A 27,978-nucleotide genomic window follows, 5' to 3' on the forward strand; every position below is an offset into this window, starting at 1 on the left:
AGCCGTGGGGATCGGGTTCACAGTCTTACAGAAGCGGCAGCAGCAGGGATACAGTTTTCAACTTCCCTGTTCTCTGCTTCTGTCCCGATCTCTCTGCTATCATAGTGAGGATACAGTTTGCTTTATCCTGCTGTGAGAGTGCTGAGATCGGGGTGTAGTGAAATGTGTCCAGGGATTTGGTGCCAAATACTGAGCTGAGCGAGGCTGCAACCCCCCCCCCCCCCCAACGACCAATAGTATGGGGCGGGTGTGCGTGTCTCAGCCAATCGCAGTGGCTTTGCTGACTCAGCATTTATCATCAGCTGCTTGAACATTTCTCTACAGGCAACAGTTTTCTTCACTACACCGCACATCGCCGTTCAGGCAGATGTCCGGCATTAACTCTTTAGACGCGGCGCTCAAACTTTGATCAATGCAATGCAATGGCATTGATCAATGTATTGAATCAATGTACTGCATGTTATAGTGAAAAAAAGTTAATAAAGATGATTTAACCCCTTCCATTAAAAGTCTGAATCACCGTCCTTTTCCCATTTAAAAAAAAACTGTGTAAATAAAAATAAACATATGTGGTATTGCCACGTGCGTAAATGTCCGTACTATAAAAATATATTGTTCATTAAACCACACGGTCAATGGCGAACGTGCAAAGAAATTCCAAAGTCCAAAATAGCGTATTTTTGGTCACATTTTATACCATAAAAAAAATTAATAAAAAGCGATCAAAAAGTCAAATCAAAACAAAAATGGTACCGATAAAAACTTCAGATCACGGTGCAAAAAAAGAGCCCTCATACCGGAAAAATAAAGTCATAGGGGTCAGAAGATGACAATTTTAAACATATAAATTTTCCTGCATGTAGTTATGATTTTTTCCAGAAGTACGACAAAATCAAACCTATATATGTAGGGTATAATTTCAATCGTATGGACCCACAGAATAAAGATAAGGTGTCATTTTTACCGAAAAAATTTACTGTGTAGAAACGGAAGCCCCCAAAAGTTACAAAATGGCGTTTTTTCTTCAATTTTGTTGCAATTTTGATTTTCTTTTTGGTTTCACCATAGATTTTTTTGGTAAAATGACTGATGTCATTGCAAAGTAGAATTGGTGGTGGAAAAAATCAGCCACATGTGGATTTTTAGGTGCAACATTGAAAGAGTAATGATTTTTAAAAGGTAAGGAGGAAAAAACGAAAGGGCAAAAACGGAAAGACATTATGGGGGACATGTATCAATGTTGGTGTAGGTAGATGTTTTTTGTAGATCATTTTGGTTGGTCTAAATTGCACCAAAATTACCATACCTGTGCAAGCCCCATGATAAATGATGTGCAAAGTTCTAAATCTCCACACAGTTCTATTTGTACACCTGATCTACACCTCACAGGAAAAGTGGACACAGGGATTTTGCTCTATTGCTTTGAGGCTCGTATTCCATTGAGTTTTTTTGTCCACCAGCAAAAACGCCAGAAAAACTGTCACAGCTTTTTCCTGTGTTTTAGCAGTTTTTCTTGCATCTTTTTCTTGCATTTTTGCTGGTGTGTAGAAACAATCATGTTTGTACCCTGTGGCGATTTTTTTGTTTCACTGCCTTCAGATACCACTCTGTTGGTCAGATCCAGAGCGCCCGGCCCACATAGTGTAATAAAGTGAGGAGTGATGTATAGCATATACATATACAGGGTGCAGAGCATCACTACTTACCTCCGCCGGCTGTATAGAATACAGGTGCTTAGTTTACCCATGTATACTATACAGGAGCCCAGCAAGGAAAGCGTTAACCCATGCTGCTGCTGAGCAGTTCTGGGTTAAGTCTTTGTGCGCTATCCTGTATATACAGCCATCTATAACTGCATATACAGGATACAGTAGGCGGACGTCAACAATTGGAGGCTCCCTGTTACACACTGCAGTATGGGCGCACTCCCCGGGGAGAGCGCCAAAAATGTCCTAAACTTTTATTTTTTTCTTCAAATTGTTTTAAATGTCAACAAAAGGGTTAATGAGGGCTGTGGGGGAGTGTTTTTTAAATACAATTTTTTATAATTTAATTTTCAGGCTTAGTAGTGGAAGTTGTCTTGCAGACGGAATCCATTACTAAGCCGGGGCTTAGCGTTAGCCACAAACCAGCTAGCTCTAACCCCCAATTATTACCCCGGTATCCACCGCCCCAGGGGTGCCGGGAAGAGCCAGTACCAACAGGACCGGAGCGTCAAAAATAAAGCTCCTGTTCCTAGGCGGTAACAGGCTGGGGAGGGTCAGTAACAATGGTTCTCGCCCACCCTGATAACGTCAGGCTGTTGCTGCTTGGTTGGTATCTGACTGATACTGAAAATATGGGGAACCACACACGTTTTAATTATTTATTTATTTAAAAAACAACAACACATAGGGTTCCCCATATTTTCAGTATCAGCCAGATACCAACCAAACATCAACAGCCTGACATTACCAGGGTGGGCGAGGACCATTGTTACTGGCCCTCCCCAGCCTAAATAATGCCAGCCTGTCACTGCCTAGGCTCAGGAGCGCCATTTTTGATGCTCCGAGCCTGTTGGTACCGGCTCTTCCTAGCAACCTTGGGGCGGTGGTACTGGGTAATAATTGGTGGTTAGCGCCAGCTGTTTTGGGGGCTAACGCTAAGCCTAGCTTAGTAGAAGATTCTGTCTACAAGAGCGCTTCCACTACTAAGCCTAAAAATTTAATTCTAAAAACACAACACATTGAAAAGAAATGTATTAAAAAAAATACTCCCCCACAGCCCTCGTTAACCCTTTTGTTGACATAAAAAAAAACACTGGTCATCATCACAGTCCACTGAATCTGACATGGTCCTCCGCATTCACGTATCTGAAATGAGAAGAAAAGAAAAACACGAAAAATGTGTTAGTACATTTTCTGTGCTCTCACCTGGGGAGCACAGAGGAGTACTATCAGACAGGACAGAGCACAGAGTCCTATCAGACAGGAGAGAACACAGAGGAGTCCTATCAAACAGGACAGAGCACAGAGGAGTCCTATCAGACAGGAGAGAGCACAGAGGAGTCCTATCAGACAGGAGAGAGCACAGAGGAGTCCTATCAGACAGGAGAGAGCACAGAGGAGTCCTATCAAACAGGAGAGAGCACAGAGCAGTGCTATCAGACAGGAGAGAGCACAGAGGAGTCCTATCAGACAGGAGAGAGCACAGAGGAGTACTATCAGACAGGAGAGAGCACAGAGCAGTGCTAGCCCACCCTCACTTACTGGACTTCGCCAATGCCTGTGCTTCCGCTTTGACAAAGCCAGGATTTTATAAGCCATGATTTCTATAAAAAGGAAATATACTTTTTTTTATGAAGTATATTAGAAAGGTTAATGTTTTGCCAAGATGTACAACATATAAAAAGTTTTTGTGTCTGACAGTGCCCATTTAAGCAGTAGTTTTTGACACTATGGCTTCATTCAGTGGGGGGATTTTGAGAGTTATGTGTATGGTCACCTTCATAATGTGTGTCCACCTTTGTACATTTATAAAATACTTTTCATACTGCAAACATTTGTCTTCTGCTTCAAACGATTTTGGAAGTCAGGAACTCTTTCAGTGGTTGATATTGTGAACTGGAAATGCGGGTTGTGAGAGATCAGAAAATGTGGTTCCTTTCTTCTAGTAACAGCGCCATTATTGTCCACAGACTTTGTCTCATATTGCAGCTTAGGTGCATTAACTTAAACAGAACTAAGCTGCGATACCAGTCACTGTCCATGAACATGTGTGGCACTGTTACTGCAAGACAGCATAATGTTTCCAATATATTTCCATGCCAGTGGTGTAACTTGAAGATGCTGGGCCCCAATGCAAAAACTGTTACAGGTCGCACTACTATAATGCTTTATTTAACGCACTGGTCGTCTCCTATAGGAAAGAGGGACCTAATGTGCCCCTCCGACTCCTGGGCTTGGGAGTAATCCGGGTGCACCCTTTACATCTCTTCTATTTACACCCCTGTTTCCAGCCCCTTTTAATTTTAGGGAACATGTGATACCCTGGACTGATAATCCAGATTTTTTTCTATGTAGGGTTATTTTTTACCATTTTGTTGTTTGGTAACGCTCTATTTCATAAAATTGTCAGCCAATTCCTAGATGTAGATCTGAAGCCAAGAGATTTCTGGAGAGCGAGTTATTACTTGTCTCTGTGGAGGAGTTGTTCTAACAATACCTCCATCTGTGAAACTCCGACAAGTCCACAAAGATCTGCCGTGTCCCATCATGTTTAGAAACACTACACCCGAGAAATCCATTATCCTAATCAGAAAAAACAAAGACGTCAGAGGGAGTGTATAAAACTGCTGCAAAAAGTAACGCTTTCCTGTACAGTGGGGCAACCAATCAGATGTGCAGCAACTGAAAGTGAGAGTAATGAGAGCTGGCATGTGAATGGTACATGTGGCATGTAGGGTGTTATTACTCCTGTTGTGATCTGTGAGAAATTACTCCTTTTGAAGAGCTTTTGCAGCTGGAAAGGGCTGACATATGAATGTTTAATGTGGCATTAAGGCGTACTTCCAGTGAAATAAAAACTTCACAGTGCTTTTAAATCCTCATATATCCTACTCCCTTCAACACTCAGCTTCAGAGCTCTGCTTCCATCTCAGACTGGATTCACATTGCAGAATTTGGCTCAGTATTTAGCATCAATATTTGTAAGGCCTTGCTCACATCACCGCTAAAGGAAACTTTGTCGTGAAAAGATGGGAGTTGAGCAGAAAAAAAATATGTCTGGTAATTTTCTCCACTCAACCCCCCTAAAAAAATGGATGCATGGATTCATGTGGCTCCTTTGTTTGGTGCCGAACAGACCCTGAACGGGAAGGAGCTCAGCTGTAATGTAAAAAATAAAAAAAATTGTAATGGATAGAATTGTAAGTTTTCTGTGTTTTGTACCCACTCTTGGTTTTGGCTTACATATACTGATCAAACCACACAAAAAAGGAGAGGGGATATACTCATAGGTATATAGGGTCCTCTGGTAAGCACACTATCTATAGAACCAAAAAGCGGAAAAACCACTTGAAAACGGACCATATGTAAAATAAAATAAAATACATTTTATTTAGGATAATTCCAAAACATATAAAACACAAACAAAGCGTGGACAAACAAAAGTGGGAACCAGGGAGCAGGGGGAGACAATGAAAAGGGTAAAGAAATAGTCCAGGTGTGCTAAGAAATAGTTTGTCCATGCTGCGTTTGTGTTTTATATGTTTTGGAATTATCCTAAATAAAATTTATTTTATTTTACATATGGTCCGTTTTCAATTGGGTTTTTCCCTTTTTTGGTTACATATACTGATGCAAAATACAGAGCCAAATACTGCAGTTTCAAACCAGCCTTAGAGTACGTTCACACGAGCGGATCCACAGCATATTTTAGACTGTGGATCCACTGCTGAAGGATCGCTGTATGGTGCCTTTACATGTACCTGCTTGGAGCGGCAATACGCCGCTACGAGCAGACACCCTGCAATGTGCGAGTCGCCGCACCCATGCGCAGTATACTCGCACATCGCGGCAGCTCTCGGTCGTGATGTTTGCGAGGACACCACACATGCGCGGCAACTCCCACATCGATTCAGTGTGTCAGCTTGTAGTGGCGTATTACCGCTTCGAGCAGGCACATCTAAAGGCACCATGCAGCGGTCCTTCAGCGGCGGATCCACAGCGTATTTTATACGCTGTGGATCCGCTCGTGTGAACGTAACCTTAGGGTCTATTTACACAGCGGAATTTCCGCCTCACATTAACGCCCAAATAACGCTGGTCTAGGTGTATGTATTTCAAACAGGAGCTGAACTAGCAGAGCTGTTGCTATGGCCTTAGCCATAGCCAGACCTAGACTAACTGGTTTTTGGATCCAGCCCTCTAGGAGTGGGAATGAGCTACAATATCTGGTAAAGCTGCTACTAAATTAATAGAGCTGTGCCTTGCCAACTTTGCATGTGTTGGAAGTCAGACCCCCATTAATCTGATATTAGTTTCCTATTCTAAGGATAGGCCATCACTATTAAAATGTAGGAAAACCCATTTAATACAATTAGTTAGTTTATGAAAACCATAATGTGTGATGACATGTTGGCCTTTCTTCCATGACATGTTTACCATGCTTCCTAACTGCTGATCTTGTCATTTTGCAGGTATTAGAATAATCTTTTCAGGCCTGTTGTGTATCCACACAACTGAACAATGGTACTCATATTAGGACGCCGATTAAACAGAGAGGAGAGTGGAGTTCGTGAGTCTCCTGCAACCAAGAGAAAAGTCTTTGAGATGGACCAAAAGTTGTCAGGTCACGAAGTGTTCGATTTTAATTCTGGTTCTTCTCACTCTGAAAGTATCTTGCAAGTCTTCAATGAGTTTCGGGAGAGCCGCTTGTTTACCGATGTCATCATATGTGTGGAAGGCAGAGAATTCCCATGTCACAGAGCAGTCCTCTCAGCCTGTAGCAGCTACTTCAGGGCCATGTTCTGCAATGATCACAGAGAAAGCAGGGAGATGTTGGTGGAGATCAATGGTATTTTTGCTGAAGCTATGGATTGCTTTTTGCAGTATGTATACACAGGAAAAGTCAAGATCACTACTGAAAATGTACAGTATTTGTTTGAGACCTCCAGCTTGTTCCAGATCAGTGTGTTGCGTGATGCATGCGCCAAGTTTTTAGAAGAGCAGCTTGACCCATGCAATTGCTTGGGGATCCAACACTTTGCCGACACTCACTCCCTCAAGACACTCTTCACCAAGTGCAAAACGTATGCACAACAAGCTTTTGAAGTGGTTGTCCAACATGAAGAGTTTTTGGAGCTGGGAAAAGCTGAAGTAATTGATTACATCAGTAGCGACGATCTTGTTGTCAGCAAAGAAGAGTTTGTGTTTGAGGCTGTCATGCGATGGGTGTACCACCATGTTGATGTCAGGAGACCTATGTTGCATGAACTCTTAACACATGTTCGGCTACCTCTGCTGCATCCTAACTACTTTGTCCAAACCGTAGAAGTCGATCAGTTAATTCAGAACTCCCCAGAATCTTACCAGCTGCTCCATGAAGCCAGGAGATATCACATACTTGGAAATGAGATGATGTCACCACGAACCAGACCACGCAGGTTTGAACACTTATTTTGTGCTTTCGAAAAACAATTTTCATATTTACTCAGGGCGTCTTTAGGTAATTGAAATCAGACAGAAGGGGTGCCTTGTATTCTTAGCTAAAGCTAAACTCTGTAGCCAGACCAGAAGCTTTCTGCACTGGAGAACTTAAAGCGTACCTGTTGTCATCAAACACTTTTTATATAATGGAGATAATACCATTATATGTATATTTGTAATAAACATTGGTAAAACATTTGTATATTTTTGGGTGAAAAAATGCTGTCCCTGCAGCTATTGCCTGTGTTTCTCTATGAGGAGTCTAAATACAGGAAGTGAGGTCAGGGCAAGCAGGGCTCTGTACAGGCTCCTGGCTTGTCAGTCATCCTGCTGTGTGAGCCGGGAGCATGTCATAGAGCCTCAGTGTACAGAGCCCTGCTTGTCCTCAGTGTACAGAGCCCTGCTTGTCCTCAGTGCACTGAGCCCTGCTTGTCCTCAGTGTACAGAGCCCTGCTTGTCCTCAGTGCACTGAGCCCTGCTTGTCCTCAGTGTACAGAGCCCTGCTTGTCCTCAGTGTACAGAGCCCTGCTTGTCCTCGGTGCACAGAGACCTGCTTGTCCTCAGTGTACAGAGCCCTGCTTGTTCTCAGTGTACAGAGCCCTGCTTGTCCTCAGTGCACTGAGCCCTGCTTGTCCTCAGTGTACAGAGCCCTGCTTGTCCTCAGTGCACAGAGCCCTGCTTGTCCTCAGTGTACAGAGTCCTGCTTGTCCTCAATGTACAGAGCCCTGCTTGTCCTAAGTGCACAGAGCCCTGCTTACACATAGAGACATTAGTAGCAGCCCCCTTGTAGACAGCAGCCCCCCCCTTGTAGACAGTGCTCCCCCTTGTAGACAGCACCCCCGCATTCTAGACTGAGCCCCCACTTGTAGACTGCAGCCCCCTTGTAGACAGCAGCCCCCGCCCCTTGTAAACAGCGCCCCCCCTTGTAGACAGCATTCCCCTTTGTAGACAGTGCCCCTCTCTTGTAGACAGCAACCCTCCCCCACCCCTTGTAGACAGAAGGCCCCACTGAAGACAGCAGCCCCCACTGCCACACCCTCGGTAGTGCCCCTGGGAGTTGCTCACTTACGGCTGTCCTCTGTCGGGTGTTGCTGCTCCACTGCCCTGTTTTCCCGTCCGCATCATGGCGTTCTATGGAGGAGCATGTGACACACATCACTCTGCTTCCTCCATAGCGTTACACTGGGTGCAGTGGAGAAGGTCGAGTGCCGTGTGTGTCACATGCTGCTCCATGGGACGCCATGATGCAGACAGGAGAACAGGGCAGCAGAGCGGGGCATTTGACGGGAGGATGCTGCACTGCAGCAGGTATCAGATTTGGTATCGAGGATATTAAATGAGTCCCCGATACCATGCAAATGCCTGGTATCGGCCCTGATACCAATACTAGTATCAGTATCGGGACATCCCTACTAGAGACATGACATCAGTTGCAGTGATTATAACATGACATGTTTGGCCATAGAAGTTGTTGCAGGATAAAGTTTTTGCTAGTCACACCTGTTTGCCAGGTGCCTTAAAGGGATGTTGGCACATTAAAGGGGTACTCGCCTGGATTTTTTTTTTTTTTTTTTTAAATCAACTGGTGCCAGAAAGTTAAACAAATTTGTAAATTACTTCTATTTAAAAAATCTTAATCCTTCCACTACTTATCAGCTGCTGTATGTTCCACAGGAAGTTCTTTTCTTTTTGAATTTCCTTTCTGTCTGACCACAGTGCTCTCTGCTGACACCTCTGGCTATTTTAGGAACTGTCCAGAGTAGGAGCAAATCCCCATAGCAAACCTCTCCTGCTCTGGATAGTTCCTGATATGAACAGAGGTGTCAGCAGAGAGCACTGTGGACAGACAGAAAAGGAATTCAAAAAGAAAAGAACTTCCTGTGGAGCATACAACAGCTGATAAGTACAGGAAGGATTAAGACTTTTTAATAGAAGTAATTTATAAATCTTTTTAACTTTCTGGCACCAGTTAATTAAAAAAAAATTTTTGCCAGCGGAGTTCCCCTTTTAAAATGCATTTGCTCAGCTCCTCTTTCTATAGAACATATTGTCTACAGATTAAAGGAAAACGATCACTCATTCATCCACACTAAATCCTATACATCGGGTTATAGTGCGAGTGAACAGGAGACTGTTGCAGGGTCCCTGACTCGTATACATAACTGCAGTTCGGCGCCCGTTCCTTCTGAAGATCGGCTTCATTCTTCTGTAAATTGTGCGCAGGAGCCCGCCGTCACGCCCCCTCCCATAGACTTGCATTGAGGGGACGGGCGTAACGTCACACGGGGGCGGAGTCCTGACGTCACGGACTTCTGTTCCTGTAGTCGCGACTCAGACCCTCCAGCGTTTCCGGGCAAAAAACAGGTGAGTGCCGCATGCAATACTGCGGGGGTCCCCAGTGGCGGGACCCCCGAGATCAGACATCTTATCCCCTATCCTTTGGATAGGGGATAAGATGTCTAGGGTGGGAGTACCCCTTTAAACTGCGTTTTCAACATGACATGTCCGTGCCACTCTTTTGTTCCAAATGCTGAGCAGCGGAGTACCCCTTTAAAGGCATTGGGGGACATTTATCATCGTTGCTTTGGTAAGCAAGTTCTGTAGGCATTTTTTTGTTTGTTTTAGTTTTGCTTATGTATGGCACATTTATCATACTATCACAGGGGGGGTTGATAAATTTGGTTCACATAAGCAAAAACCAATAAATCACTTTTGAATACCATTTTTTTTTTTTAGCACACACAAGCAAAAACCAATAAATGACTTTAGAACCCCAATATATAAGTGTCTATATATATATATGTGTGTGTGTGTTTATTACAAATTTTTTTACCACTTTTTTTCCCCTAAATGTACTAACTCATTTTTATTTTTTTACTTTTCATTTCAGATCTGTGTATCCTGTGGATTACTTTAACAAACATCTCTCGCACCACATGATTACAACTCCCAGCATGTCCTTACTGTAAGGGCATGCTGGGAGTTGTGGTCGTGCGTCACGTGAGATGCACGGGCGGGTGACAATAAATGTATTAACCTATTTTTCTTTTTTTTTTTTCTCATTTCAGATCTGTGTATCCTGTGGACTACTTCTGATTCGGTGGACTGCGTTGATGATCAGCGTTTTTTTCTTTCTTTCTGTTTAATGTTAATAAAATGGTTAATGCGGGCTTGTGGGAGAGTTTTTTTTTTGGAATAAATTTGTTTTAAACGTGTTGTGTTCTTTTTTATTATTTACTTAACCGGCTTAGTAGTGGAAGCTGTCTTATAGACGGAATCCATTATTAAGCCAGGGCTTAGCGTTAGCCACAAAAACATCTAGCGCTAACCCCCAATTATTTCCCCGGTACCCACCGCCACAGGGGTGCCGGGAAGAGCCGGTACCAACAGGCCCGGAGCGTCAAAAATGGCGCCCCTGGGCCTAGGCGGTAACAGGCTGGTGTTATTTAGGCTGAGGAGGGCCAGTAACTATGGTCCTCGTCCACCCTGGTAACGTCAGGCTGTTGATTCTTGGTTGGTATTTAGCTGAAAGTAAAAATATTTAATTATTTATGCAAAAAAAAAAAGCATAAGGTTCCGCCTATTTTTATTCCCAGCCAAATACCAACGAAGCAGCCTGACGTTACCAGGGTGGGTGAGGACCAGGGGTCAAGTCCTGGAAAAAAAAGGCGTGGGAACTCACCCAAGAGTTACCCTCAAGGGCTGGTACAGCTAATGGGAACAGTGTTCCTGCTGTGGAAAAAGTGCAGGAACTCAGTTCCCACGTGTTCCTGCAGGACGTGAGCCCTGGTGAGGACATTTGTTACTGGCCCTCCCCAGCCTAAATAACGCCAGCCTGTTACCGCCTAGGCCCAGGAACGCCATTTTTGACGCACCGGGCCTGTTGGTACTGGCTCTTCCCGACACCCCTGTGGTGGTGGGTATCGGGGTAATAATTTGGGGTTAGCGCTAGCTGTTTTTGTGGCTAACACTAAACCTGGCTTAGTAATGGACTTCCTCTATAAGACGGCTTCCACTACTAAGCCTGTTAAGTAAATATAAAAATATTTTTATTCCCAAAAAACACTCCCCCAAAAGCCTTTGTTAACCATTTTATTAACATTAAACAAAAAAAAACACTGGTCACCGTAGTCCTCCGAATCTAAAGTAAAGAGATAGTACATTTAGGGGAAAAAAGTGGTAAAAAAAATATGTAATAAATATATATATATATATATATATATATATATATATATATATATATATATATATATATATATATAGGGGTTCTGAAGTCATTTATTGGTTTTTGCTTGTGTGTGCTAAAAAAAAATGGTATTCAAAAGTGATTTATTGGTTTTTGCTTATGTGAGCCAAATTTATCATCCCCCTGTGATAGTATAATAAATGTGCCATACATAAGCAAAACTAAAGCAAAAAAAATAAAATGCTTACAGAACTTACCAAAGCAACGATGATAAATGTCCCCCAATGCCCTTAAAGGGGTACTCCGCTGCTCAGCGTTTGGAACAAACTGTTCTGAAAGCTGGAGCCGGGAGCTCATGAAGTCATAGCCCCTCCCCTCATGACATCAAGCCCCACCCCCTCAATGCAAGTCTATGGGAGGGAGCGTGACAGCTGTCACGCCCCCTCCCATAGACTTGCATTGAGGGGGTGGGGCGTGACATCAGGAGGGGGCAGGGCTATGACATCACAAGCTTCCAGCTCTGGTGTTCGGGAACAGTTTGTTCCAAATGCTGAGCAGCGGAGTACCCCTTTAACTGCACAAGGGCATAGAAGGTAATAATGACAAATGTAAGATACATTGCAAAAATTCTAAAAAAAAAATTCAGAAATGTTACATTTCATAACTACATAGCCACATTTGACTGAACTATCTATAAATACATGGGGATATTTTTGCTATTTTTACAGGTCCACTGGCTACTCGGAGGTCATTGTCGTAGTGGGAGGCTGTGAACGTGTTGGCGGATTTAATCTTCCTTATACTGAATGCTATGATCCGGTGACCGGAGAGTGGAAATCACTGGCAAAACTTCCAGAATTCACAAAGTCAGAATATGCAGTGTGTGCCTTAAGGAATGACATTCTTGTGTCAGGTAATACATTTGGTAAAGTTATTATTAGAGTAGTAGATCACTATGTCTATTACTAGAAGCAGTTATAATAAATATCCTGTATACACTATTTTGGGTTACATTGGCAGTCACTGTGTTTGGCAGCACACCATACACACCCTCCTATTTTGGCTGTAGACTTAATATATCTGTTTAGGGTTATATAATACAGACCTACACCTATTTGCTCAGTGCATGTTTTCTCTGGTCATACAACAATGAAGGTCCAGTTCTCAGGAGCTCGGTGTTTTGGGAGTTCCTCACCAACGGTGTAACAAACCCATCTTTTAGGCCGATAGCCAGTACAAATCTGTTACTAAATGCAGGTCACTGAATAGGTTGGTTGTACAGTCACCACTTCTGCCAGCTCTGCTCACAATGATTTATTTAGCTTCAAATAGGGAGAACCATTTGATATTAGGCCAAGTCTTATATTCATAGCTGAGGTGTAACCTGAAGATCCAGGGCCCCACCACCTACCTTATGTCATTTAGAATGAAGAAGTTTTCTATGTAGCAGAGGGGCCTTTAGACCCCCAGATGCACCAGAGAGCAGGTGCGTCTGCTACCGCTGAGGCTCATTTTTCTATTTTTACTAGTTGTACATACATTATATACAGTCATGGCCGTAAATGTTGGCACCCCTGAAATCTTTCAAGAAAATTTAAGTATTTCTCAAATAAAAGGATTGCAGTAACACAATTTGCTATACACATGTATATTACCTTTGTGTGTATTGGAACTAAACCAAAAATGGGAGGAAAAAAAGCAAATTGGACATAATGTCACACCAAACTCCAAAAATGGGCTGAACAAAATTATTGGCACCCTTAACTCAATATTTGGTTGCACTCCCTTTGGGAAAAAATACTGAAATCAGTCACTTCCTATAACCATCAATAAGCTTCTTACACCTCTCAGCCGGAATGTTGGACCACTCTTCCTTTGCAAACTGCTCCAGGTCTCTCTTATTGGAAGGCGCCTTTCCCAACAGCAATTTTAAGATCTCTTCACAGGTGTTCAATGGGATATAGATCTGGACTGATTGCTGGCCACTTCAGAACTCTCCAGCTCTTTGTTGCCATCCATTTCTAGGTGCTTTTTGACATATGTATGGGGTTATTGTCCTGCTGGAAGACCCAAGATCTCGGACGCAAACCCAGCTTTCTGACACTGGGCTGTACAGTGCGACCCAAAATCCATTGGTAATCATCAGATTTCATGATGCCTTGCACATATTCAAGGCACCCAGTTCCAGAGGCAGCAAAACAACCCCAAAACATAATTGAACCTCCACCATATTTCATTGTAGGTACTGTGTTCTTTTCTTTGTAGACCTTCCATTCATTCCATTTTAGGTAAACGGTAGAATAATGTGCTTTACCAAAAAGCTCTATCTTGGTCTCATCTGTCCACAAGACGTTTTCCCAGAAGGGTTTTGCCTTACTCAAGTTCATTTTGGCAAAATGTAGTCTTGCTTTTTTATGTCTCTGTGTCAGCAGTGAGGTCCTCCTGGGTCTCCATAGCATTTCATTTAATTTAAATGTCAACGGATAGTTCGCGCTGCCACTGATGCTCTCTGAGCCTGCAGGACAGCTTGAATATCTTTGGAACTTGTTTGGGGCTGCTTATCCACCATCCGGACTATCCTGCATTGACACCGTTCATCAATTTTTTTCTTACATCCAGCCGAGGGAGATTAGCTACAGTGCCATGGGTTTCAAACTTCTTAATAATGTTGCGCACTGTGGACATAGGCAAATCGGATCTCTGGAGATGGATTTGTAACCTTGAGATTGTTGATATTTTTCCGCAATTTTGGTTCTGAAGTCCTCAGACAGTTCTCTTCTCCTCTTTCTGTTGTCCATGCTTAGTGTGGCACACACAGACAAATAATGCAAAGACTAAGTGAACTTCTCTCGTTTGTATCTGCTTTCAGGTGTGATTTCTATATTGCCCACACCTGTTACTTGCCTCAGGTGAGTTTAAAGGAGCATCACATGCTTGAAACAATCTTATTTATTCACAATTTTGAAAGGGTGCCAATAATTTTGTCCAGCCCATTTTTGGAGTTTTGTGTGACTTTATGTCCAATTTGCTTTTTTTCCTCCCTTTTTTGGTTTAGTTCCAATACACACAAATGGTATAAACATGTGTATAGCAAAACATGTGTTACTGCAATCCTTTTCTGTGAGAAATACTTAATTTTCTTGAAAAATTTCAGGGGTGCCAACATTTACGGCCATGACTGTACTTAGAAAAATTGTCTAAAACCCATTAACCTTTATCAACTATCAGGGCTCATTAGTGTTTCGTTACTGGGACCCTGTCACGATTCGGCTTCCAGGTAGTGGATCCTCTGTGTCAGCGAGGGATTGGCGTGGACCGTGCTAGTGGACCGGTTCTAAGAGGCTACTGGTTTTCACCAGAGCCCGCCGCAAAGCGGGATGGTCTTGCTGCGGCAGTAGCAACCAGGTCGTATCCACTAGCAACGGCTCTACCTCGCTGACTGCTGAGAAGGCGTGGGACAGAAGGACTAGGCAGAGGCAAGGTCAGACGTAGCAGAAGGTCGGGGGCAGGCGGCAAGGTTCGTAGTCAGGATGGGTAGCAGAAGTTCAGGTACACAGGCTTTGGACACACTAAACGCTTTCACTGGCACAAGGCAACAAGATCCGGCAAGGGAGTGCATGGGAGGAGGTCAGATAAAGGCAGGGAGCAGATGGAAGCCAATTAAGCTAATTGGGCCAGGCACCAATCATTGGTGCACTGGCCCTTTAAGTCTCAGAGAGCTGGCGCGCGCGCGCCCTAGAGAGCGGAGCCGCGCGCGCCAGCACATGACAGCAGGGGACCGGGACGGGTAAGTGACCTGGGATGCGATTCGCGAGCGGGCGCGTCCCGCTGTGCGAATCGCATCCCCAACGGCCATGACAGTGCAGCGCTCCCGGTCAGCGGGACTGACCGGGGCGCTGCAGGGAGAAAGACGCCGTGAGCGCTCCGGGGAGGAGCGGGGACCCGGAGCGCTAGGCGTAACAGTACCCCCCCCCTTAGGTCTCCCCTTCTCTTTGTCCGGTAACTGCCTCCCCTGGGATGAGGACACCGGGAAAGAATGGAGGGTTTCCTCAACGGCAGGCAGTACAGCAGGAGTGGGAATGGGGAGGGAGGGCAGAGGGCGAGGCCTGGCACGGGGCAGTGTGACACCAGGACGGGGGCCATGGGGAGGCACAGAGGCTTGCCTGACGGGACTGGGAGGGGGGGAGAGGCACTTCCTGTGGCAGGCAGAGTCCCAGTTCCTGATCTCCCCGGTGGTCCAATCAATGGTGGGGGAATGAAGCCGGAGCCAAGGCAGACCGAGGAGGACCTCAGAGGTACAGTTGGGGAGAATGAAGAACTCAATCCTCTCAAGGTGGGGTCCAATAGACATGAGGAGGGGCTCTGTGCGGTAACGCACGGTGCAGTCCAATCTGGCTCCGTTGACCGCGGAAATGTAGAGCGGCTTGACGAGACGGGTCACCGGGATGCTGAATTTATTAACAAACGACTCTAAAATAAAATTTCCAGAGGCACCGGAGTCCAAGCAGGCCACGGCTGAGAGGGAGGAGTTGGCTGAAGAAGAAATCCGCACGGGTACCGTGAGACGTGGAGGAGCAGACTTGGAACCAAGAGACGCCACACCCACGTGAGCTGGGTGCGTGCGTGCGTTTCCCAGGCGTGGAGGACGGATAGGGCAATCCACCAAGAAATGCTCGGTACTGGCACAGTAAAGACAGAGATTTTCTTCCCTACGGCGATTCCTCTCTTCCTGGGTCAGGCGAGACTTATCCACTTGCATGGCCTCCTCGGCGGGAGGCCCAGGCGTAGATTGCAACGGATACTGTGGGAGAGGTGCCCAGAGATCTAAGTCTTTTTCCTGGCGGAGCTCTTGGTGTCGCTCAGAAAAACGCATGTCAATGCGGGTAGCTAGATGGATGAGTTCTTGCAGATTGGCAGGAATCTCTCGTGCGGCCAGCACATCCTTGATGCGACTGGATAGGCCTTTTTTAAAGGTCGCGCAGAGAGCCTCGTTATTCCATGATAACTCGGAAGCAAGAGTACGAAATTGGATGGCGTACTCGCCCACTGAAGAATTACCCTGGACCAGGTTCAACAGGGCAGTCTCGGCAGAAGAAGCTCGGGCTGGCTCCTCGAAGACACTCCGGAGTTCAGCGAAGAAGGCCTGGACTGTGGCTGTGGCAGGATCATTGCGGTCCCAGAGCGGTGTGGCCCAAGACAAGGCCTTTCCTGAAAGAAGGCTTACTACGAACGCCACCTTAGACCGTTCTGAAGGAAACAAGTCCGACAACATCTCCATATGCAGGGAACACTGAGACAAAAATCCACGGCAGAGTTTAGAGTCCCCATCAAATTTGTCCGGCAGGGACAAGCGGAGGTTAGGAGCGGCCACTCGCTGCGGAGGAGGTGCAGGAGCTGGCGGAGGAGATGGTTGCTGCTGTAGCAGAGGCAGAAGTTGCTGTAACATGGCGGTCAACTGCGACAGCTGCTGTCCTTGTTGGGCAATCTGCTGCGATTGCTGAGCGACCACCGTGGGAAGATCAGCGAGACTTGGCAGCGGCACCTCAGCGGGATCCATGGCCGGATCTACTGACACGATTCGGCTTCCAGGTAGTGGATCCTCTGTGTCAGCGAGGGATTGGCGTGGACCGTGCTAGTGGACCGGTTCTAAGAGGCTACTGGTTTTCACCAGAGCCCGCCGCAAAGCGGGATGGTCTTGCTGCGGCAGTAGCAACCAGGTCGTATCCACTAGCAACGGCTCTACCTCGCTGACTGCTGAGAAGGCGTGGGACAGAAGGACTAGGCAGAGGCAAGGTCAGACGTAGCAGAAGGTCGGGGGCAGGCAGCAAGGTTCGTAGTCAGGATGGGTAGCAGAAATTCAGGTACACAGGCTTTGGACACACTAAACGCTTTCACTGGCACAAGGCAACAAGATCCGGCAAGGGAGTGCATGGGAGGAGGTCAGATAAAGGCAGGGAGCAGATGGAAGCCAATTAAGCTAATTGGGCCAGGCACCAATCATTGGTGCACTGTCCCTTTAAGTCTCAGAGAGCTGGCGCGCGCGCGCCCTAGAGAGCGGAGCCTCGCGCGCCAGCACATGACAGCAGGGGACCGGGACGGGTAAGTGACCTGGGATGCGATTCGCGAGCGGGCGCGTCCCGCTGTGCGAATCGCATCCCCAACGGCCATGACAGTGCAGCGCTCCCGGTCAGCGGGACTGACCGGGGCGCTGCAGGGAGAAAGACGCCGTGAGCGCTCCGGGGAGGAGCGGGGACCCGGAGCGCTAGGCGTAACAGACCCAAAGGAATCAGCTGCAATCCACTGGAAAAGCTCATAGCAAGTGTCCAATTTTCTTACAGCGCCACCACAGGTGGGATGATATCTTGCATAATGGCCATAATATTCAACGAGCTGTCTTTGTAATGTATGGATATGCTGGGTCTTCCAAACCAAGAGATGTTCTTTGTACCTGTCTTGGTCCTGGCCAATGTATGAGGCCCTTGAATGGAGAACAGACCCCTCTATTGAATCAGACTTATTACCAGTGCATTCGATTTTTTTTAACCTAATCAGCCCTGTAATATGAATGTGTCCCAGCTGTGCTTTCATTCCTCCACAGATGCAGCATTATTCTAGCTCAATTTTACCACTATCTTCAATTGTGTCCTGAATGTATGATAATGCAATTTTGCAAATCACAGTAAAAGTGCAGTAAAATCTTTACCGCAGTTTCAGAAAATAGCAGTAAAATCTAAGGCCACGTGTGAACACAACCTAACATGGTGCCATAAACGGAAAGACATTAATCGTCATTGTTGATAAATCAGATTAATCATGTTTTTTAGGTGGAAGGATCAACAGTCGTGATGTCTGGATCTATAATTCTCAGCTTAATATTTGGATCAGAGTTGCCTCCTTGAACAAAGGAAGATGGCGTCATAAAATGGCTGTTCTTCTAGGGAAAGTAAGTTATATGTGGAATATAACAGTACACATTAACTGTCATCTCATTCCAGAAAATCAGAAATGGGTCCTTTTGTAGTGATTTTCCTTGTTTCTTCTGTTACATAGATTTTCCAGGATTGTATATTTTCCTAATAAATGTCATTTTTTGGAGGAGTCTCATAAGGCCACATGCAGGCTCATAGCAGCCACACTGTGGTTTATTAAAATCAAGAAACACAAATAGGAAGCTGCAGGTAGTCTTAGGCCGCTTTTTACACAATCCTATTTTGCATTATTACATCTTACAAAATAAGTTCATATTCAAACCTACACAATTTGTTACTTTCATCCATTTTGTAGATGAAAAAAATGGCAATTGGAGTCTACGGAGAGGGACTAAAATACAGATGGGCTGAACGTGTTTCATGTTTGATCCGTAATGCATCATTACATCATCAGAATTTCATCTATATTGCTTCGTCTTTCAAGTATTACTCAATTTCCTGCATAGAAGATGCCAATCGGTATTTTCTGTACAGAAATACAGATGCAATACTGAATCATTATTGATGATATCTTATCCATGATAAGTCTGATCAGAATTACAGACCTATACCAACATGTGCATGTGAAACAGGCCTAAATATGCATTTTTACCTGGCAGTTTCATGTGGTCATGTGATGTAAAGTAGGTGCTTGGCTTGTTACATATGTACTTTGGGGACGGTGAAGACCTGACGTACATGTACATGATAGGTGTGGACGGTTCTGTGGCCCATCTGTCCAGCACTCAGGTAGCACAACTTGGTGAGGGGGATTAGAATTTTATTATTTTTTTTTAATCCTATTTCCTCTATTTATTACTGTCCTACTGTCTATTAGGGATCCCCTGGGGAGTTTGGTAGAAAAGGGAAAGTTTTTTAAGTTGGGGTTGCCCTTATTGGGGCTAGTGCCCAATAAGCAAGGTCAGACAGCTGTGGAGGAGTTTTCTTGGGGAGAGGGCTACCTTAGACTGTCTGCACATTTATACCTCCCATAACAATATTTTGGCTAAAGTATCCGTTACATGGGTGGTCATTATATAGAAGAAAATAGAGGTAGGCTTCTACTTGGGTCATAATTCCAGTTGTATTTTCTATGATTTATGATCTCTGTGATTTTTTTTGCCCCATTCCTCCTCTTGTTATACGTGTTATTTTAGTCCTCTGACTTACTGACCAGTGTCCCATACCTGCACTTATATATATTAAAAACATTTTAGAAAACACGTCATAAAACAAAAAAATGACTAAGCATCTTTTCACCCCTGAAGAGACATTTGCCATGTTATTTCTGGCTCTGATAGTGGAGAGGGAGTGACATCTTTAGTATCCCCTCCAGAAGAATCATTCAGTGATTAATCCCCCCCATAGGTGCCTTAGGCCTTGTGTGCCAGTGAAGCCCACTTCAACTGACCTCATATGGATCCTGCAAATAATTAAATTCCTCAGGTGCCTGAAATTACCGTGGGATCAAAATGATCATTATGCCTTTAAAGGCGTATTCCGCTCCCGCAATCTCCGGGCCGGTGCTGCGGCATTCATGAACAAGGAAGCCTGGGGCGTCACACCATGCCCCCTCCATTCAAGGCTATGGGAGGGGGCGTGATGGCTGTGTAATAGAACTGTACTAGGCTGTGTACATGTACTCCTGAAAGCTGCAGCTCCGGCCTGGAGATCACGGATGCCCCGCGATCAGATATGTTATCCCCTTTAAATTAACCCCTTCATGACCCAGCAAATTTTGATTTCTGGCTCATGTTTTTTTCCTCCTTACATTCTAGACCCATATCTTTTTTGTTTTTCGACTGACAAAGTTGTATTAGGGCTTATTTACTGCATGACGAGTTGGACTTTCCAATTATTCACTTTTTTTTTTATCATACAATGAATTACAAAGCCAGAAAAAGTTATATGCAAGGCAAAATTGAAAACAAAATATGGAATTGCACAATTTTGTAGAGCGATAATTTAATCGGAGTTCAAAATACATAAAATCTGACATTCCCTATTTATTCTATGGATCAGTACGATTCCAATGATACCAAACTTGAATTATTTTTGTTTTGTTTTATTGTTAAAAAAAAATGCAAACCTTGAAATAAAAAAATAAAAAAACATTGTTCATTACCATGTTCTCACCCCTATAACTTTTTTAGTTTCCCACCTACAGAGCTGTTTTAGGGTTTGCTTTTTGTGCCATGAGCTGTAGTTTTTAACGGTATCACTGTTGTGTAGTTTTGGCTTTTTGTTTACGCCATTCACCGTGCAGGATCAGAAACATAATCATTTAATATTTTGGACAATTACGCACGCGGCGATACCAAATATGTGTATTTTTTTGTTTGTACATTGTTTTATTTAAAAAATGGGAAAAGGGGGGGGGGTGACTTGAATTTTTATTAGGGAAGGAATTTTTTTTAAATATTTTTTAAAACATTTTTACCTTTTTTTTTTTTACACATTTTTTGGCCCCCCCTAGGGCCTATCATAAGCCATCATCAGATTGCTTACATAGATCAATATAATGCTATTGCATTACATTGATCTATGAAATCTGTGCTCGATTGCTAAGGGCTGCCTAAGCAATCACAGAGCCAGGGAAGACACCGAGGTGCAGGTAAGACCTCGGGCTTCCCTAGCAACCCATAGCCCATAGCTATGGGACCACTAGACACCAGGGAATAGCGGCATTTAGTGTTTAAATGCCGTGATCTGTATAGATCACTGTATTTAATCAGTTAAATGACGGACCTCGGCGCGATCACCGAAGTCCGTCATTACCGGCAGATGTCCGCTGCTGATAGCAGCTGACATCTCCTGGTCATGAAGCTGACCCGACCCGCAGGCCCCCGTCATGTCCGCCCACCCGACCCATGATGTACATGTATGTCATGGGTCGGGAAGGGGTTAATAACTTAAATGGGTACTCCGGTGGAAAACTTTTTTTTTTTTAAATCAACTGGTGCCAGAAAGTTAAACAGATTTGTAAATGACTTCTATTAAAAGAATCTTTACCCTTCCAGTACTTTTTAGCAGCTGTATGCTACAGAGGAAATTATTTTCTTTTTCAATATCTTTTTTGTCTTGTCCACAGTGCTCTCTACTGACACCTCTGTCTGTGTCAGGAACTGTCCAGAGCAGCACAGGTTTTCAATGGGGATTTTCTCCTGCTATGGACAGTCCCTGATACGGGCATCAGGTGTCAGCAGAGAGCACTGTGGACAAGACAAAAAAGAAATAAAAAAAAGAAAATAATTTCCTCTGTAGCATACATCTGCTAAAAGTACTGGAAGGGTAAACATTTTTTAATAGAAGTCATTTACAAATCTGTTTAACTTTCTGGAACCAGTTGATTTAAAAAGAAAAAAAAATTCCACCTTTGAGGGATCTAGTTTTCAAAATGGGGAAATTTTAAGCTTCTGCCAACTTGGCTTTTTGTGCAGGAAAATATGGAATTTTAAAAATATATTTGATAAAAACAATTGTACAGTATGTACATACATATGTGACCTATTATAGTTGACATTTTTAAATTGTCCAAAAACGACAATTATTTAAAATTATCTGCAATTTGTTTGCAATTAACACATATTTTATTGTTCTTTTTTTCTATTCTAAAAAACTCTCAAAATGACATGGATGAAGAACACCTTTATAGAGTTACATTCTAAAGTTCCACCTACCAGATTTATAAAATGGCTTGGTCATTTATGGGCTAATATTATTGGCCTATACTGAGGATATTTTTTTTTTGATAACCCCTTTTAAAGTTTTTTTGGGGGGAATAAATCAGTTCTCTTTTTCTAATCCTGGATAACCCTTTTAGAGTCCCTAATTACTTACTGCAACCATAGATCCTAGAGGAATTAATATAGAAATAATATTGGAAAATTGTGTAACTTTTGATTATTTAAACCATTAAATGGATACAATAATGGAACTTAGAGTCCTTCTACTCCCTGCCCTTTCTCTTATAGGTGTATGTGGTTGGGGGATACGATGGGCAGAACAGGCTGAGCAGTGTTGAATGTTACGATTCTTTTTCTAATCGATGGACTGATGTGGCTCCATTAAAGGAGGCGGTGAGCTCGCCCGCTGTCACCAGCTGTGTGGGCAAATTATTTGTGATCGGAGGAGGACCAGACGACAACACATGCTCTGACAAGGTAAGTGATTCTGACACTGTATACGGATATATCAAAACAATTCAATTCACAATTATGCCATATAATTATGTCTTAAAGTTTTTTTTTTTTGTTTTTTTTAAATTTATTTATTGGTTTTACACATAATTTTGTTTCAACAAGAATAAAGCCATGTCTGAAAATTTTTAGGGTAAAGCCACATGTAGTGACGGATGGAGAGGATTCATCCCAAAAATGGGACAGGATGAGATTTATCCTAAAGGCAGATCAGTTATCAAATTCATTTTTGTTTTGTGGGTAAAACTGCTCTTTATCTGCAAAAAAAAAAAAAAAGTTGCGCAACCCAAACTTATTAAAGGGCTACTCCGGTGCTTAGACATCTTATCCCCTATCCAAAGGACAGGGGATAAGATGCCTGATCGCGGGAGTCCCGCCGCTGGGGACCCCCGTGATCTTGCACGCGGCACCCCGTTTGTAATCAATCCCGGAGCGTGTTCGCTCCGGCTCTGATTACAGGCGACCACGGAGCCGACGGTGTGCGACGTCATGCCTCCGCCCCTTGTGACGTCACGCTCCGCCCCTCAATGCAAGCCTACGGGAGGGAGCGTGATAGCTGTCACGCCCCCTCCCTTAGGCTTGCATTGAGGGGCGGAGAGTGACATCACACTGGGGCGGGGACGTGACGTCACACGCCGCCCGCCCTGTGGTCGCCGGTAATCAGACCCGGAGCAAATGCGCTCCGGGGACTGATTCCAAACGGGGTGCCGCGTGCAAGATCACGGGGGTTCCCAAGCGGCGGGACTCCCGCGATCAGGCATCTTATCCCCTATCCTTTGGATAGGGGATAAGATGTCTAAGCACCGGGGTACCCCTTTAATGCTTTTGTAGACAATAGTCTCTACATTTCAGAATCTAGTGGAAGACCCAAGAAGCAAGATGTTATAGCTTCAGATGAGGGGAGTAAAGGATCAGTAGCATATTAAAGGGAACCTGTCACACTAAAAATGCAGTCCAATCTATAGACGGCATGTTACAGTGTTCCCTCAACTTACAATGGCCTCAACATACAATAGTTTCGACATACAATGGTCTTTTCTGGCCCATTGTAACTTTAAACCAGACTCAACATACATTGTACAGACAGTCCAGATCTGTGAAACGTGTCAATGGCTGGAACATCTGACCAGAGTGGGCAATTTACTGGTAAAACCCCTGTATTACTGAAGTGTATGCACTGACTGGTGTCTGGTAGCGCCCCCTACAGTACAGGGAGGTATTACAAGTTCTGTACTTTTTATCTGTACCAGGGTTAGCTGCTCCTTTGGACACCAGGTGAGGGCGGCTCCATGTTACTTTTTTAGGACATTGGGGGAGATTTATCAAAAACTGTGCAAAGGAAAAGTTGCCCAGTTGCCCATAGCAACCAATCAGATCACTTCTTTCATTTTACAGAGGCCTTGTTGAAAATGAAAGAAGCTATATGATTAGTTGCTATGGGCAACTGGGCAACTTTTCCTCTGGACAGGTTTTGATAAATCTCCCCCATTGTGTGTACCGTACAGGACCCTGAAGAAGCTCCTGTCCTCTACATAGACCAGTGTTTCCCAAGCAGGGTTCCCCCAGCTGTTGCAAAACTACAACTCCCAGCATGCCCGGACAGCCTTTGGCTGTCCGGGCATGCTGGGAGTTGTAGTTTTGAAACAGCTGGAGGCTCCCTGCTTGGGAAACACTGACATAGACAGTGATTACAGCTCCCAGCAGATCTTTATTACTTTTATATGTAAGGACTTGCGTTATCTCTATTAGTTATCTACTTATTTTTCTTTGATCCTCACTTTTTCCTATTTTTGGATGACATTTTGATGCCTTTAAAACCAATTATCAGGTTTCCATAGAGTTCTGGTCTCAACATACAATGGTCATCCCGGAACCAATTAATATTGTAACTTGAGGGACCACTGTATATGGTTTTGTGAGAAACATTTCAGGATATTTTGTCATTTACTCTTGTAAATCTCTTCAGTCTGGATAAAGTAGTGACATGGGGGATCCTAGTAGAGTGATTGACAGCTGTTTATATGGACACTTATACACAGATAGCTGGAAATCATTGAGTAGGACCACCCACTTGACTACTTAAAGGGGTATCCCAGGCAAAAACTTTTATATATATATATATATATATATATATATATATATATATATATATATATATATATATATATATCAACTGGCTCCGGAAAGTTAAACAGATTTGTAAATTACTTCTATTAAAAAATCTTAATCCTTCCAATAGTTATTAGCTTATGAAGTTTTCTTTCTAACTGCTCAATGATGATGCCGCGTCCCGGGAGCTGTGCATGATGGGAGAATATCCCTTGCATGATGGGAAAATATCCCCATAGGAGCTGGACAGCTCCCGGGACGTGAGTCATCAGGAAGCAGTTAGACAGAAAACAGCAACTCAACTTCAGAAGCTAATAACTATTGGAAGGATTAAGATTTTTTAATAGAAGTAATTTACAAATCTGTTTAACTTTCCGGAGCCAGTTGATATATAGATATATATATTTTGCCTGGAATACCCCTTTAATCCTGAATAAACAGAGATTTTAGAGTTATCCTGGTACTTTTCCTACAAAACTATATATCAATCCGCTCAGCTTTCCCTGCTCTATAACATGGTGCCTACAGACTGAACTATATTTTCAATGTTTCAGGTTTCCTTTGATGGCTGTAATTTTAGCATCAGATATACAAGTAGACGTAAAAGTGAAGGTTCAAGCCATGTATTATATGTTCCTTTTGTATAACAACACGTTAGCATAGATGTATACTTTTTTCCGTATGCCTGCACATAACTGATAATATGCTTGGATTCGTAGGTTCAATGCTATGATCCAGACACAAATACTTGGTTACTACGTGCCTCAATTCCTATAGCGAAGAGATGCATCACGGCTGTGTCCTTAAACAACCTCATCTATGTAGCTGGAGGACTCACAAAGGCAATTTACTGCTATGACCCCGTGGAAGATTACTGGATACATGTGCAGAACACATTCAGCAGACAGGTAATATATTCTCTCTTTAAGAAGTTCCAAAGATTTGTCCTGTTCTGCAACTCCACCCTTAAGAATCAGGGAAATATGGAACTAAAACATGTCTTTAAGGGTTACTCCACCTGTTTGGGTGGAGTACAGTAATGGGAAATGTATTTAACACTGCAGTTTATCTTTTTTAACTTGACAGGATTCTCACATCACTGATATCACCTCATTCTGTCATCAGACATGTCCAGTATTTCTACATTAACATACATTATGTCTTACATGTTTAGACTAGATACAGTTGATCGTAACACAAGACATATTTTTGCCCAACTGCAGGTCAATTGACATAAACTGAAAGGAATCGATTATACTGTCAGTTTGGGACATTAGACCTCAAGATGGCTAGAATTCCATTTGTATTTAAAGTGTACCTGTCATTAACAAAAATGTTTCATATAATGTAGAAAATATCATCTTATGTATATTTGTTATATAAATTGTTTGAAAAATGTGTGTATTTTTGTCCCTACATCTATTGTCTGTGTGTATCTGTGAGGAGACCAAATACAGGAAGTGTGGGTGGACAAGCAGGGCTCTGTACACTGAGGCTCTGTGACATGCTATAGGCTCACACATCAGGATGATTGACAAGCCAGGAGCCTGAACAGAGCCCTGCTTGTCCTGTCCTCACTTACAGTATTTGGACTCCTCACAGAGACACACAGGCATTTTCACCCTAAAATATACACATTTTTTAATCAATGTATATTACAAACATACATATAATAGTATTATCTGTATTATATCAAAAGTTTTTGTTAACGACCGGTACACTTTAAGGAAATCTATTAGCTGCAATTCACATCTATGACTTCAACAACAAAGACAAATGGTTTTATTCTTTGATACCAAGCCTCTGAAGTGCTGAGGGCTGGAAATCCTCTGCACTGGAAGCCAAGCCCTTACAAATCCCGTTCCTGCACACAATCTGTATGCACAACACAGGGCAAGATTTGGAATCAGCAATTGGCTTCCAGCTGACTGTTAATCTTGCAGGGACAATCTTCCATAATCTTCTACCGCAATCTTCTGACGTATCTTCCGTTCCTGGGGCCCACTTGGAGCATTGGCTGAGCTTTTTGATGTCACTGCTGTTGTTTGCTAGCAGCAGGACGCAGTAGGCAAACAGCAGCCGTGATGTCACGAAGCTCCGCCCATGCTCCAAGTCTGCCTCGAAACGGAACAGGACCAGGTAAGTACCGTTGACATCGGTGTCACCTGCACTACATGTCTGTACCAACAGGTTAGTGCAGGTGCAACTGCAGCAAAAAAAAAAAAACGTATCCCCCATCAACAGGATAGGGGATAAGTGTCTGATCGCAGGGGGTCTGACCACTGAGACCCCCGCGATCTCCTGCATGGGGCCACGGCTCTGCCGCGGCTGACGCCGCAGCTGACACGCCTCCTCCATGTATCACTATGGGAGAGGCGGGGAGGCAGCATTCGTGCCTCCCCGCCTCCATAGAACTGTGTGGGGAGGGGGGCGTACATAGAGCGGCAATGCGGGGCCCCATTTGGGAGATTGCGGGGGGTCCCAGCGGTCGGAACCCCCGCGATCAGACACTTATCCCCTATCCTGTGGATAGGGGATAAGTTGTCTTTTGCTGCAGATGTCCTTTAAGCCTCCCCACTGTTAACGAATTCTGAGACTCTCATTTTGAACCTGATTGATGGCTACTGAATTCAATAGTCACCTGTCACATATCAGTTTCCTGTTACTTCATTTAGGGAAAACTGTTTTTTCTCAAGTTTGTGATAAGGAAAGGTCAGGCAACTTGTTTATTGAAATGGAAGTATTCCAATGTTTTGTGGTCCAGTATCTTAAGCAGATTGTGATTCCAGTATTCATTTAGTATAAATTATTGCCTGCACACAGTTGAGCCAAATACTTTGAGTGAGATATGTTCATGTTTAAGGGGTTGTTTGCTATGAACAATCCCCTTAAAATAAGGTGATCACATAGTGCCTCCTTACCAGGACCTTTTATGATCTGCTGTAATCTGCTTAATAGCCTGGCACCAAGTTGCACTTTACAACAGGAGACAAGTACCACCTGAGATTAGCAGGCTAGGTAATAGCTAGCTGATCAGTGACTGTCCAGACACTGGGACCACACCAATCCTGAGAATGAAGGTCCAATGTCACCCTTGGGAATGAAAACACTCATGATTGGCCTCCATTCACTTCACTGTCTATGGGACTTCTAAAGCTAATCAAGCATAAAGAATGAATAAAACAGAGGACAAGCAGTTGTTCTGCCTCATTTGGGGGCTAGGGATACTTATCACGTATCCTAAGACACTTATCACTTATTTTGTGGATGACCCCTTTAAGTATACAGATACTGCATGCCTCTACTTTTGCTTTGTTATGGGGTGAGGC

At 43.8% G+C, this 27,978-nt stretch overlaps 1 protein-coding gene across 7 annotated transcripts in view; it reads left to right on the forward strand.

The window, feature by feature from the left end:
- KLHL24 (kelch like family member 24) overlaps positions 1-27,978 on the forward strand; it is a 72,494-nt gene that overhangs the window by 35,538 nt on the left and 8,978 nt on the right. For all 7 annotated transcript variants that reach the window (XM_056564598.1, XM_056564602.1, XM_056564601.1 and 4 more), the window contains 5 exons: positions 6,179-7,144; positions 12,102-12,286; positions 18,198-18,316; positions 22,316-22,504; positions 25,369-25,557. In XM_056564598.1, coding sequence (XP_056420573.1) covers positions 6,228-7,144; positions 12,102-12,286; positions 18,198-18,316; positions 22,316-22,504; positions 25,369-25,557 — 1,599 coding nt within the window. In that variant the 5' untranslated portion in view covers positions 6,179-6,227. The remainder of the gene's footprint in view (positions 1-6,178; positions 7,145-12,101; positions 12,287-18,197; positions 18,317-22,315; positions 22,505-25,368; positions 25,558-27,978) is intronic.

Source organism: Hyla sarda, chromosome 3, assembly GCF_029499605.1.
Source record: "Hyla sarda isolate aHylSar1 chromosome 3, aHylSar1.hap1, whole genome shotgun sequence".
Classification (NCBI taxonomy): domain Eukaryota; kingdom Metazoa; phylum Chordata; class Amphibia; order Anura; family Hylidae; genus Hyla; species Hyla sarda.